This window comes from Miscanthus floridulus, chromosome 10 (assembly GCF_019320115.1).
Source record: "Miscanthus floridulus cultivar M001 chromosome 10, ASM1932011v1, whole genome shotgun sequence".
Classification (NCBI taxonomy): Eukaryota; Viridiplantae; Streptophyta; class Magnoliopsida; order Poales; family Poaceae; genus Miscanthus; species Miscanthus floridulus.
This window is the reverse complement of record NC_089589.1, coordinates 25,464,429-25,477,651: the sequence shown is the minus strand read 5'-3', so window position 1 is coordinate 25,477,651 and position 13,223 is coordinate 25,464,429. Positions and strand designations below refer to the sequence as shown.

The 13,223-nt window shown below is 44.5% G+C and overlaps 1 protein-coding gene across 1 annotated transcript; it reads right to left on the bottom strand.

The window, feature by feature from the left end:
• Positions 1 to 7,412: 7,412 nt before the first annotated feature.
• On the bottom strand, positions 7,413 to 10,000 carry LOC136488260 (CBL-interacting protein kinase 3-like). Its single transcript, XM_066485256.1, has 4 exons — positions 9,812 to 10,000; positions 9,599 to 9,661; positions 9,388 to 9,459; positions 7,413 to 7,427 (listed from the first exon to the last, which is right to left on the bottom strand). Exons 1-4 carry the CDS (start codon positions 9,998 to 10,000, stop codon positions 7,413 to 7,415), a joined length of 339 nt encoding a protein of 112 aa, XP_066341353.1.
• Between the last annotated feature and the right edge of the window lie 3,223 nt (positions 10,001 to 13,223).

The window sequence follows — 13,223 nt, the reverse complement described above, 5'->3', positions numbered from 1 at the left end:
GTCAACCTGCGGCGGGCAAAGAATAAGACCATCCACAGTGTCTGCGGTAAAATTGTGGCGTTCATCAGTGATGAACACAGGCACAGCGTCCCATTCCGAGCTGGGAGCATGCTCTTCACACATACAGAGGGAACGGGCCAAGATGTTGACGGGTCGGAGGCGAGACTTACGCTGCAGAGGACTGCTGTTGGCGTGCCGTCTGGTTGGGTGCTTCGCATAGAGGTGGACCTGTGTATTAAAATTCCAGATAGAAACAACCATAAGAAGCCTTTGCAAGATAAGCCTTTGAAAGCTATTCTCATCTTCGACAAAGAAAATTTGAGTCAAAGTCAAACTCACAAAGGCACCGCCGGCATCGAAATTAAAGGGACAATCACAAGGGTGGAGGACATGCAGACAATCACAAGGGTGGAGGACATGCAGCATTTTCCTGCACAACTAAGTCGCCCAGTAGAGGTAATCATCGAACGGACTGGCAACCATAGATTCTGCGCTAAACACTAAAGATATATTTAGTATCACTATCCTTCTTATTTTAACTAAATTTCCATGCATACTCCAGGTCGAAATGGTGTCTTGGCATCCAACGGTAGTGTACACGATCGGAGATGATGCAATGACATTCATTGAATTGATAATAGCTCTACGTCGCATACTCTCCGAGCACCCAGAACGCGAGGATATCTTGGATGGCCATAGATTGCTAAACCTCTCCTTCACCCAACAAAACCGTTTGCTTGCCAAGACACGTAGTGACGAACCAGGGAGGTGGCAACACGTCAAGCTTCAAGCAGTGGAGGGAGGGGAAATGTTGTCAACAACCCTAGTCATGAGGGATGACAACTTGTACGTCCATGGCTTCTTCAACCACAATGGAGTTCTTTATAGGCTTTGTGACGAGGAGGCCAGGGAATCCAAGATGCTCCATGGGTACCATCATCAGACTATAGACCTAAAGTGGGGCATCAGTTACCCATCCATACTAAAAGTGGATACTAAGTTGCGGGAAGACAAAAAAATTGATGAAATCCTAAGAGAAACTGTCGGACGAGAGAGAGAGGCTGTTGGGCCGTCGCTTCGCGATGGAATGCCGTGCGCAGGCTGTCAAGCGAAATCCACCAAGATGAGGAGGCGGATGGTATGATGAGCGCCAGGCGGGCTCTGGCGGGCCTGATCTTCATGGTCTGCGAGTCCGCAAGGATGAATCCTGTCCTCGACTCCTTTGCACGTGAGTGGAAGGACGGCGTCACAAGACTCACAAGCAGCCAACTGATGAAGAATTGCGTGTGGAAATGGGGAGACAAGTCAACTAGTCTCCGGGAGTGGAAGAAAAACAACTACCCCAACGAACCGGGGCGCATTTCTGAGGCACAAGACATTTACCTCGTACTCAATGGACGGCTACCTTATCAGCAGGCTGGTGGCAGGGAACCCAGCAGCAGCGGAGGTGATCCTTCTGTGAACCAAACCAAGAAGGACGGTGGCCCCAGCTCTAGTTCAGAGGACAACAATAAAAATAGCCCTCCCAGTCCCAGTGAGGAGGGTGTCAACCCCAATGACCCTAGCCAACCCAATGATGAACCAGGCAAATCCAAGGGCCCTATGGAGGCCGATGATGCCCAGCAGGGACATGGCCGACCCCGGGTGGAGCTGTTGGCGATAGCCATGCATCGTGACTTTTTGGTCGATGGCATGGAAATCGTTGTGTTCGACGGGAAACGAGGCCAGATCGTCTACAAGAAGGACGAGCAAGGACACCGCCAGGAGGATATAGGTCAACAAGAGGATAAAGGTCAACTAGGGCAGGTGAGTATATAATGCTTGGTATTGCTCTATGTGGAATCTTTTTCACATTCAATCTAGGCCTGTTTAGATTGCAAGTTTTTTCACTCTCTCTCCATCGCATCAAATCTTTCGACACATGCATGGAGTATTAAATGTAGATAAAAAAAATAACTAATTACACAGTTTGATTGTAAATTACGAGACGAATTTTTTGAGCCTAGTTAGGCTATGATTGGACAATAATTGTCAAATACAAACGAAAGTGCTACAGTACCAAATACTGATTCCTAACCTCAATCTAAATAAGGCCCTACTATCGTATTATTAATCAATGACTGCATGCATGCATATGTAGGAAATGGTGGATTTGGTCCTGACTGACCCTACAGGGGCATCTCGGCGGAGTACGGGTGCTTCTCCATCAAAATCGACATCCCAAGGACAACATCTACGGGTACTAGCAGCCGTAGATACCATAAATGGGAATGGGATTGTGATGACCCAAGGCACGCTGCCCAAGTGGATACCATGCGACCCGCACGCGGTACCATCACCAGTACCACTCTGGAGAGCCACAAGCTGGTAGCCAAGGTCACCTACGTGGTGATGTCAGACGCCCGGGAGGCAACAGTACAGGTCAGGCTGCGACTCAAAGATGGGCACAGTCCTGGTGGCATCATCAGTGGTAAAGTCACTGCGCGCATAGATGGCTTTAAAAGCAAACACAAGAGCGTCCTCTTCAGGCGTGCAAAGGGAAAGGGTCAGCGTTTCTCCAGTATCTCCACTACCAACGACAACTCATGGCTCCTTCTTGAGCTGGCGAGGAATGTGGTTGCTGTGCCATGTGGGAGGGTGCTTCACATTGTAGTGCACCCGCAGATTCAAACTGATGACGGCAAGGAAGTTAAAGTGAATGTTCCTCTCAGCTTCGACAATGGAATTTGTTCGACTAAAACTGACCACGGCAATGAAGTTGAAGTGGAAGTGGAGGTCACCTGGTACCCGGAGGTAAACTTTATATATATTGACGAGAGATTTGCAAGCATGCGCTAGCAGCTGGCGCCGAGCATTGAACACACTTATATTAATTATATCACTTTTGTTCTTTAACGAATAATCATCTCATCTATCGATTGACAATTATGCTGCAGATCACACGACCGGAGCAAACCAGAGAAGAGATTGACCACCAGCCAGAATTAAATCTCCCAGCAGAGGTAAACATCATTGGACAGATTATTGGCCAGCACTACTTGAACTGCTTGCGCCAAAACATTGAAGGCATCTATTCTCACTTTGCTTCGTCTTTTTTAACTAAATTCTCGTACCACAGGACAAGAAGATTTTTGGAAATCTGGTTGAAGTAGTCCACACCATCGGGGATGAAGCGTCATTCACTAAATTCATAATGGATCTACGTCGCATTCTAGCCGAACACCCAGACCGTGAGGATATCTTAGAACTCCGCCCACTGCTCGCGAAGCAGCATGCTGAACAACCGACGAGGTGGCTTCACGTCAAGCTGCAAGTGGAGGGCGAGGAAATGTCGTCGACAACGCTACTGATGCGGGATGACAACTTGTACGTCTGTGGTTTCATGAACCGGATTGGAATTCTTTGCAGGCTTGTCGACAACCAGGACAGCGAATCCTTCCTCCCTGAAGGATTCCACCTCACCACAGACCTCAAGTTGGGCGTCAGTTACAATTCCTTGCTGCAGGCCAAAAATAGAGATGATGTCGTGAGAAAACTGACCGCGGCACAGCTAGGCAGTGGCTTCGCCAAGGACGCCGTGCGTGTGCTATCGAGCCACCCGAATAAGGTGGCCGGTATCAGTATGAGCATCCAGGTGGCACTGGCGGGACTCATCTTCATAGTCTGCGAGTCCGCAAGGATGATCTCTGTCCACAAATCCATTGAAAAAGAGTGGAGCAACGGCAAGGTATTCACCGAGGAACTGATGGAAAACGTGTGGAAATACGGCGAAATGTCACGCAACCTGCAGGCGTGGAAGGGTAGAAACTACACTCAACCGCACTGTGTTTCAGAGCTACAAGCCACTCACCTTGTGCTCAACACCTTGTGCTACAACCTGCGTGATGATTACACCGAAGGCGATAGCCGACCCCGAGTGGAACTGTTGGCCATAAGTGCCGACCTTGGGGTCATCGGCACGAAAATCATCATCTTGGACGGGAAACGAGGCCAAATCATCTACAGGCAAGAGAAGCAAGGAGAACAGGTATATATAAATACTCCTATATACACTGTACTATTACGCTATTGCTATGTTCACTACCGGAGACCGACTCTTTGCCGAGTGCCAAGTGGATTGCCGAGTTTTTTTTCCAGGCACTCGGCAAAGAGCTTCTTTGCCGAGTGCGGAAAAGAAAACACTCGGCAAAAAAAAAAAACACTCGGCAAAGAGCTTCTTTACCGAGTGCGGAAAAGAAAACACTCGGCAAATAAGCTTCTTTGCTGAGTATTTTTTTTTTTGACACACGGCAAAGAGCTTCTTTGCCGAGTGTTTTTTTTGACACTCGGCAAAGAAGCTCTTTGCCGAGTGTTTTTTTTTTGACACTAGGCAAAGAAAATTTCAAAGCACATTTTGAAGCAGTAAATTAATTCAAATGAAAAAGTTTTCAACTACAAAGTTGTATAACTCATCAAGATGTACAATGTTTGTTTTGGTCCTGTCTTCATATAACAAAGTGAAAGTAAATTTGTTCACAAATCTAACATATCTCTCTTGTAGTTTATGAAACTACAAGAGAGATATATAAGATTTGTGAACAATGTTAGAACGACCATGTCGGATGAACAGATGACCAAACAACCAAAATAACCTTTGTAGATCTCGAAAAGTTATGAAACTTTGTAATTGGCAACTTTTTGATTTGAAATCATCTTGTCATGCAAAACTGCATTTGAATTTCAAAATTTTAAAATTCGAACTTTTCAAACGACCTCGGATGGAAAAACAACCAAAATAAACTTTGTAGATCTCGAAAAGTTATGAAACATTATAGTTGGCAACTTTTTGATTTGAAATCATCTTGTTATGCAAAACTACGTTTGAATTCCAAAAATTTAAAATTCGAACTTTTCAAACGACCTCGGATGGAAAAACAACCAAAATAAACTTTGTAGATCTCGAAAAGTTATGAAATATTGTAGTTGACAACTTTTTTGATTTGAAATCATTTTGTCATGCAAAACTGCGTTTGAATTTCAAAATTTTAAAATTCAAATTTTATAAACGACCTCGGATGAAAAAACTTCCTAAACTAAAAGTGTAGATCTCGAAAAGTTATGAAACTTTGTAGTTTACAACTTTTTTATTTGAATTCATTTAGAGCATCAAACAAGCAATTTACACTCGGTTTAGTATAATATGTGGGGAACCAAAATGGAATGTAGGCGTAGGTGGCAGTGTGGTACAGTGGTTAGAGGAGGGGACGCGCCAGGGAGAGGTCGCCGGTTCGAATCCCGCCGGCCTCATAGCCACGAATTTTACGCGAAAAATGTCGGAGATGTGCGGGCGCTGGCCGATGGGGGCCTCCACCGATTAAAAAAAATTCCTATTTTTTCGGGTTTTTTTTTCGATTTTTTCGGGTTTTTTTCGGTTCCAATACGTCTTTGCCGGCCCATTTTTTACCGAGTGCAGCACTTGGCAAAGCCCTGAGTGCAAATTGGGCTTTGCCAAGTGCCCCTGACACTCGGCAAAGCCACTGAGTCCGGTAGTGGTTTAATGTTTAGTATCAATCCATGCATTCACATATATCATCAATCAACCGTGCGTGCATTTTGTAGGGAAGAATGGTAGATTTGGTGTTGACTGGACCCTACACAGTCATCTCAGGGTACGGGTGCTTCGCCATCAAAATTGACATCCCAGCCACCACTCCCATCAAATGGGAATGGGATTGCTATGATCCCAAGTACGCTGCCCAAGTCGACGGACCTCCCGTGAGCCACATTATCCGCAATCCACATGACAACCGCGAGGTAGCAAAGGTGACCTATGCGGTGATGTCCCGTGCCCGGGAGGCCATGGTGCAAGTCAAGCTGCGGCTCAACAATGGGCATAGCCCTGATGACGTCTCCGGTGAAATCAGAGCCTTCGTCGGTGGCTTGAAAGTCCCGATCGTCCTCTTCAGCCGTGCCCACCAAGGGACGGGCCAGTGTTTCTCCTCTACGCACAAGGACTCATGGTTTCTTCTTCAGCTGGCGAGGAATGTGGTTGCGATGCCATATGGTAAAATGCTTCGCATAGAGATAGATGTGGACCTGCAGATTGAAACATCCAAGAAACATTTGAAGGCCGATGTCTACATAGAGGACGGGATTCGGAGGCAAAGACTTGTAGTCGATGGTTTCGAAGTTGAGGTGAACGTCAGCTGGTACCCAGAGGTAAACATCAAATAGATTGGCCAGGGCAGCACTAGCTAGTCGCTTGCTTGCCAAACATTAATTGAAGACATTTGTTATCACTTCCCTTCTTTTTAACTAAGAAATTTCCGTGCTGCAGGTCAACATGGCTCCTGAGGGTCACACTGAATTGGTGTATACCATCGGAGATGATGAAATGTCGTATATTAGGTTTATAATGGCTGTCCGTCGCATTGTCGCCGACGACCAACATTGCGGGGATATCTTGGGTGCCCACCCTGACTCAAATCTGCGCTCTACCCGACAACACCCACTGCTCTCCAATCATTACCGGGACAAAAGGGTGCTTTACGTCAAGCTTCAAGTGGCGGGCGAGGAAACGTCGACAATCCTAATAGCTATGTCTGACGACTTGGTCGTCCATGGCTTCAATAACCAGAACGAAGATTATTGGTACAGCACTACAAGGTGGGGCTCCAGTTACGACCGTATACTGCAGGACAGCACCACGGACTGGGAGAAAGTCGTGGATACACTGAACTCCGAGAGGCTGGGCAAAACCTCCGCGGTTAACGCCGTGCGGGTGCTCTCGCGCTTCAGCGAAGGCAACCTACTTTCAGCAAAGGGTGAGGCTGAGGCCAGGCTGGCACTAGTGCGCCTAATGGTCATGATCTGCGATTCCGCGAGGATGAATCCTGTTCTCGACGCCATTGCTGGTGGCTGGAACAACGGGACCGAATTCACCAAGCAACTCATGGATTACATACGGTACTGGGATCGCATCTCAACCGCTCTGCAGGACTGGAGGGACAGCAGCTACCGTACATGGGAAAAAGATGACAGTCTAGAGGGGATCGGAATCAAGAGCCCAGAAGATGCACTATACGTCGTTCACCTTTGTTCAGCTGAACGGATGAATCGTTCTTTGTCAAGCATGTCGTTCTCTGGTGACAAATTAAAATAAGGGCCAAATCAGGTTATCCCTTTCCCTTTTCTTGTGACAAATCATGTTGTGCGTGTATTGTTTGTTGATCATCATCGTGTGTGGCCTGGAACGGTAGTCACTGTGCCAAATAAGGGCCGTGCGCCCCTGCATGTTTGCCTTATCAGATACTCTTTTTTCTTTGTTCCAAATATTTCAAATCTTGTCGTTCTATTGGTCGAAAAAAAAATCTTTGTCGTTCTGGTCCAGTGTGTGTGCCTGCGACCATTTGATAAGCTAGTGTTTGATTTGATCATGTAAAACCAGACTGTAACGAGTATCGGGAATTTCATAATGCAAATGTAAACGGTATTTGGAACTAAAATAACACTGCTTGTTATGTTTGTCCTAGCTGTTATTGCAGTCTGGGTCTATATATGTTCTGCTTTTGGTCGTTACTCCCGGTTGAAGCTGCCAATGCACTTTCTTTTCCTACCTTGTTTTGTTTACCTCAAACCTTCAGAAATGCTAAACACCACTCGGGTTCACGACAACACCCAAGGCAATGGTCGACCTTTGGTAGAGCTATTGTCCTTGCGTTCCGACCTTGGCATAATCGGCAGGACCATCACTGTCTTCGACGGGAAACGAGGTCAAATCATCTACAGGAAAGAGGAGCAAGGAGTGGAAAAAGGTATATATATCTATCATAGCTACTACTGTGAATACAAGGTTGATACGTGCCCTCTTGGTTCGATTTTATGATGAGTAATTGTCAACGAGCTGATGCCTCGGATTGAGTTTGGTGACTAATCATGGCGTGAGTGGGGTGTGGAACATGTCTCTTGGCTTGTAGTGTGCAGCTGTGGAGCTCGGAGGCGGCGGTCGATGGTGAGGTGACGGTCAAGTAGGGACGTGCCGTGCCGATCACTACTGGAATCGGAAGCTTTGCCGAGTGCCAAGAACTTTGCCGAGTGTTTTATATCGGGCACTCGGCAAAGGATGTCTTTACCGAGTGCCCAAACTCGAACACTCGACAAAGACACGACCCTCGGCAAAGCTGCTCTTTGCCGAGTGCTCAGGGTCAACACTCGGCAAAGACGTCCTCTTTGCCGAGTGCTCAGAGGTAACCCTCGGCAAAGACTTTCTTTGCCGAGTTTCAACGTCTCACACTCGGCAAATTTTGGCCCGCCGTCAAACCAGCCTGCCGCCGTCAGCTCTTTGCCGAGTGTACAAAGGCAACACTCGGCAAAGAGGCTCTTTGCCGAGTGTTAAAAGTAGACACTCGGCAAAGTATAATTTTTTTTGGCTCCTGCACTTCAAAATTTTTCACCTCTCCACACACCACATGTGGTACTCCATGCTTAAGTTTGGTGTATTTTTGAATTTATTTGCTATATTTAACTAATTAATTGCATTTCAAGCAATTTTTTGAATTAAGTTAAATTTGAACTTCAAGTGATTCAAATATTTGGAAAAAAATGAGTATAAAATTGATATTCATATTATTCAACCCAGTTTGAGGCCTTACCTATAAGATTATAAGGGTTTTCGAACATCTTATTTCAGAAACACGACCCCGAGCGTGTGGTTGAATAGTTTTTAAATTCAATAAAAAGCAAAGGAAGTCCGAAAATCATGAAATTTGATAAGATGTCATGATATCATATGTGGAGGCTGTGGTAAAAAATTGAGAAGGTGTTGCATAAGTTGTCACGTACATTGCTTACAAACCGAAACATCTCCGAAGTAGTTTCGTGATCGTTGAGAATGATCTGGTAAGATTTGTAGTGAAAGTGACGGTCGAGTTGTGGTTTGACTCCGAAACTTTTTGTATAGCCAATAGACATCAAATATCGTGTCATGTTAAATTTTAGTGATTTTTTGGATCCATTTGATAATTATTAATTTTTAATTGCAATTATATAAATGGAATTTGAGCTATAACTACATGAAATCATGGTCTATTTTTCGCTGAAGCATCAAATTTGCATTGTTGAGTGAATTTGACAAGGTATTTTCAAAGTGTATTGGAACAAATTTGGAAAAAACGGTTAAGGAAAAGGGAAAGGAAATAGAAAAGTTTTTTTTAAAAAATACCTTCATGGAGAGAAAAGAAGCAAACGTGCTATATATATAAAGCATGGAATGTTAAATGTCTCTTCATGCAAAGTTTAGGCTGGAAAAGCAGCTAGCAACTAGCATGCTATATAAATTATCATTGATGAGAAAAGAATAAGGTCAAATGACAGAGGAAGCATTGGCAATGATACAACAGTACTGCTTACAATGATATCATGGAGCTCTCCACCCGTAACAAACTCCAGCACAATATAAATCCTTGTTTTACTTCCCATCACCTGTCATAAAAAAAGGAACAAAAACAATGCAAATAAATGGTTATGAACTGTAGACCTGGATGTGCATCCCATTCCAATGCAAGAAACGTAATACTGAAAAAATAATATATTTTTACATTTAAAGTTTAAGCTTTATTACCTCATACAGGCGAACAACATTGGGATGCTGTACTAACTTCATTGTACAGATTTCCCTCCTAATCTGCCATACAGTTGAGAGGGTGGGATCAGTAATTATCTTTTTTCTCAGTAGACATATATCGCAAACAGAAGGGAATTCACTGTAAATAACTTTTTTTGAATCGTGCAGTGAAAATCTATGGAAATAGAATGCAGAGTCTTAACACTTCACCTGTTCAGCTAGTTTGTTCTTGTGAACCTTTGCCTTGTCAAGAATTTTGATAGCAACATGATCCCAGTTCTCCATGTTCTTGGCGATCCGGACCTTTGCAAATGTTCCTTCCCCAATGGTGCGTCCGAGCTCATACTTGCCAACGCGGCGCTTTGCTTTGAGCGAAGCAGCCCTCTTAGCCCTGTACATCCTGCTGCTCTAAAGCCAGTCTTTGCCAGGCGCCTTGAAACTATAGCTAGCTACTTCTCAAAGGCCTGCTGCACCTGAAAGACGAGCAAAGATTGAAATGTGCAGAAAGCATAGTAATTTGGCATTCAGAATTGACAGCCATTTGTCACCAGAGCTAGCGCATGTAGCTAATGTATCTCATAGAAATGGTCTAATGCGTAGTACTACGTACAAAATTACCAAGCTAGCTAGCCATTATATATATATATATATATATATATATATATATATATATATATATATATATATATAGAACTACTATCCTGTAGCTGGCTACAGAATAACTTATTCTGTAGCCACTTTGAGTTATGATAATTACTATGTTAATTTATGAGATTATAGTAACTCCTTACTAAGTGGTTTAATATAACGTTATGGTAAATATCCCCATGTGTTATAGTAACCCAACTATCGTAAATATGTATTTATATTATGGTAAATTAGTATATAAAATTATAGTAAATGGAGGTGGCTACAGAATAACTTATTTTGTAGCCGGCTACTGAATAGCCTCTCCCTATATATATATATATATATATATATATATATATATATATATATATATATATATATATATATATATAAATCACCTATGAGGGAGTTACCATAATCTCGTAAATTAGTATAGTAATTATCATAACGCAAAGTGGCCACAGAATAACTTATTCTACGGCCAGCTACAGAACAGTACGTCTATATATATATATATATATATATATATATATATATATAGCATAGCACCTTTTTTAATCTCCAGGTTGGTTGTTGAATGATGGAGTACATCGATCACACAGTGATGGCCCATGCTGAAACTAATCATGCATATGATTAATATATAATCCAACTTGAGACGACAAAAGATATGTGTGAGGATTATATATATAGGCGCGTGCGTGCTCTTCGGCCGGCTGGCCAGCTTGAAGCTTGTAGTGGCTAGTTAGCTAGCCTAATATATACATGCATACTGAGAAAAGCTAGCTGCCATTAGCATAAATCCTTTTGCGATCACTTGCTTGTTATTTGTGGCGGCCGGCTGCAGTGATGAGTATTAGTATTTTGGCAATGTCCAAATAAAACGTCGTCATCACTTGTTACTTTTGGCTGCGCGTGCAGTGAGTGTGTATATATATTACTAGTACTAGTATATTTGGCAACGCAGGAAGCAGATCCCTGCTTTGTTTGCAAACTACAGTATTTGCTTTGTGATTATATATGTTTATACGAATGTGAATCCAATGCATATGCATATGTGGTTATCGGCCATCGTGTCGTACGTTTTTTTGCAGGTTTTAGAAACCTCACCGTGTAGGGGAGGTTCTGTCAAAATTTTCAATTAAGCCCGTATGTTCTTTTTTTGCAGAGAAGAGCCCGTCGAAGCCGAGCCGGAGTACCACGGCGACCCCGATCGTATTCCTCACCACTGCGGGTCTGCCTGCACCGCGTTGCCTCGCCACTGCACCGACCCGCCACAGCCCCGCTAGCCTGAGTCCACCGCCACCCAAGGTATAACCCCTCTTTCCGTATCATGTTCGTAGATCACATAACCAAGTTAGGTGTCTCCCGTTCGAAAGGGATACGGTTGGAAGTATGCAGATCTTTGCATATCTATAACCATATGTGTTTCAAATTGTCCACATTTTTTGGATAGCCCGAGGATGCGTAGATGGGGTTAGTTTTCATGGTCTACTCCGATCCGAGACAGAGTTTCGACATCATCTCCCTGTTTTTCTCCGGATACACAATCTCCCTACCGGGACGTGTATTTGGAGAAGAGCGGGGAGGTGCTGCCGAAATTCTGTCTCGGATAGGAGTAGAGCATGAAAAGTAACCTCATCTACGCATCCTCGGGTGGGATTAGGACATATCTTCACCTATTAGATAGTAGGATCCTCGTGTAGATGCAATGGATTCCTATATTACTCGCGTATGTGGTAAAGGATGGATGACCGTGAGTGGATGTACACTGACCGAAGGGGTTATGGAGACTGGACTGATGAATGGATGAAGAAGACCAATGCTTTCTTGGAAGCAACATTTCGGGAGGCTAAAGAAACGGATAAAGTTTGGTGTCCCTGCAGCGAGTGTGAGAACAGGCGTAAACAAACAAAGGTGGACATGGGTAAACATCTTGGCAAGTATGGATTTATGGCAGACTATACCCGGTGGACCCTCCATGGTGAAGGACGTAGGAGAGACGAGGTCATGAGACAACGCATCGAGGATCTTGATGCTGATGGCGGGGTAGGAGACATGTTAGGTGACTATCATGAAGCACACTTCGGTGAAGGACGTAGGGATGAGGAGCCAGATGCAACCGCAAAGGCGTATTACGACATGTTGTCTGCGGCACAGAAACCCCTTCACGGCCAGACAAAGGTCTCTCAACTAGATGCCATTGGACGCCTTATGGCTTTCAAGTCCCAGTGCCACCTGAGTCGAGACGCCTTCGATGCTATGCTGACAGTTTTTGGCACTTTGCTTCCGGAAGGTCACATTCTGCCAAGGAACATGTACGAGTCGCGGAGACTCCTCCGTGTACTTAAGATGCCATATGAGCAGATACGTGCTTGTCCAAAGGGGTGCATCTTATTTAGGAATGAACACGCGGAAGCTAAGCACTGTCCAAAGTGTAAATCCTCTAGGTTCCTTGAGGTAGACTATGGCGATGGTCTCAAAAGGTAGCTTGACATCCCCGTGAAAATCCTATGGTACCTTCCATTTGTACCGAGGATCCAACGACTATACATGACCGAGGAGTCCGCGAAACAGATGACATGGCACAAAAATGGACGTCGATACAATCCAGATAAGATGGTACATCCTTCCGATGGTGAATCATGGAAACATTTTGATGACATTCATCGTGAGAAAGCTCTAGATGCCCGTAATGTCCGTGTTGCGCTGGCAACAAATGGGTTCAATCCTTACGGAATGATGGCTGCCCCATACACTTGTTGGCCTGTGTTCGTTATCCCGCTCAATCCCCCCCCCCCCCGGCGTCATCTTTCAACGGCAGAACATATTCTTGTCGCTGATAATTCCTGAACACCCGGGGAATAGTATGGGTGTGTTCATGGAGCCTGTGATTGATGAATTGCTCAATGCTTGGGATGAAGGGGTATGGACATACGACCGAGCTACAAAGAGAAGCTTCAAGATGCATGTTTGGTACCACTACTCCCTG

Coding starts and splice junctions, on each gene's coding strand:
- LOC136488260 (XM_066485256.1), bottom strand. CDS start 10,000: ATGTACAGGGCTAAGAGGGCTGCTTCGCTCAAAGCAAAGCGCCGCGTT. Junction 9,662..9,811: donor AGAACAAACTAGCTGAACAG/GTGAAGTGTTAA, acceptor ACTGTATGGCAG/ATTAGGAGGGAAATCTGTAC. Junction 9,460..9,598: donor ATGTTGTTCGCCTGTATGAG/GTAATAAAGCTT, acceptor TTTTTATGACAG/GTGATGGGAAGTAAAACAAG.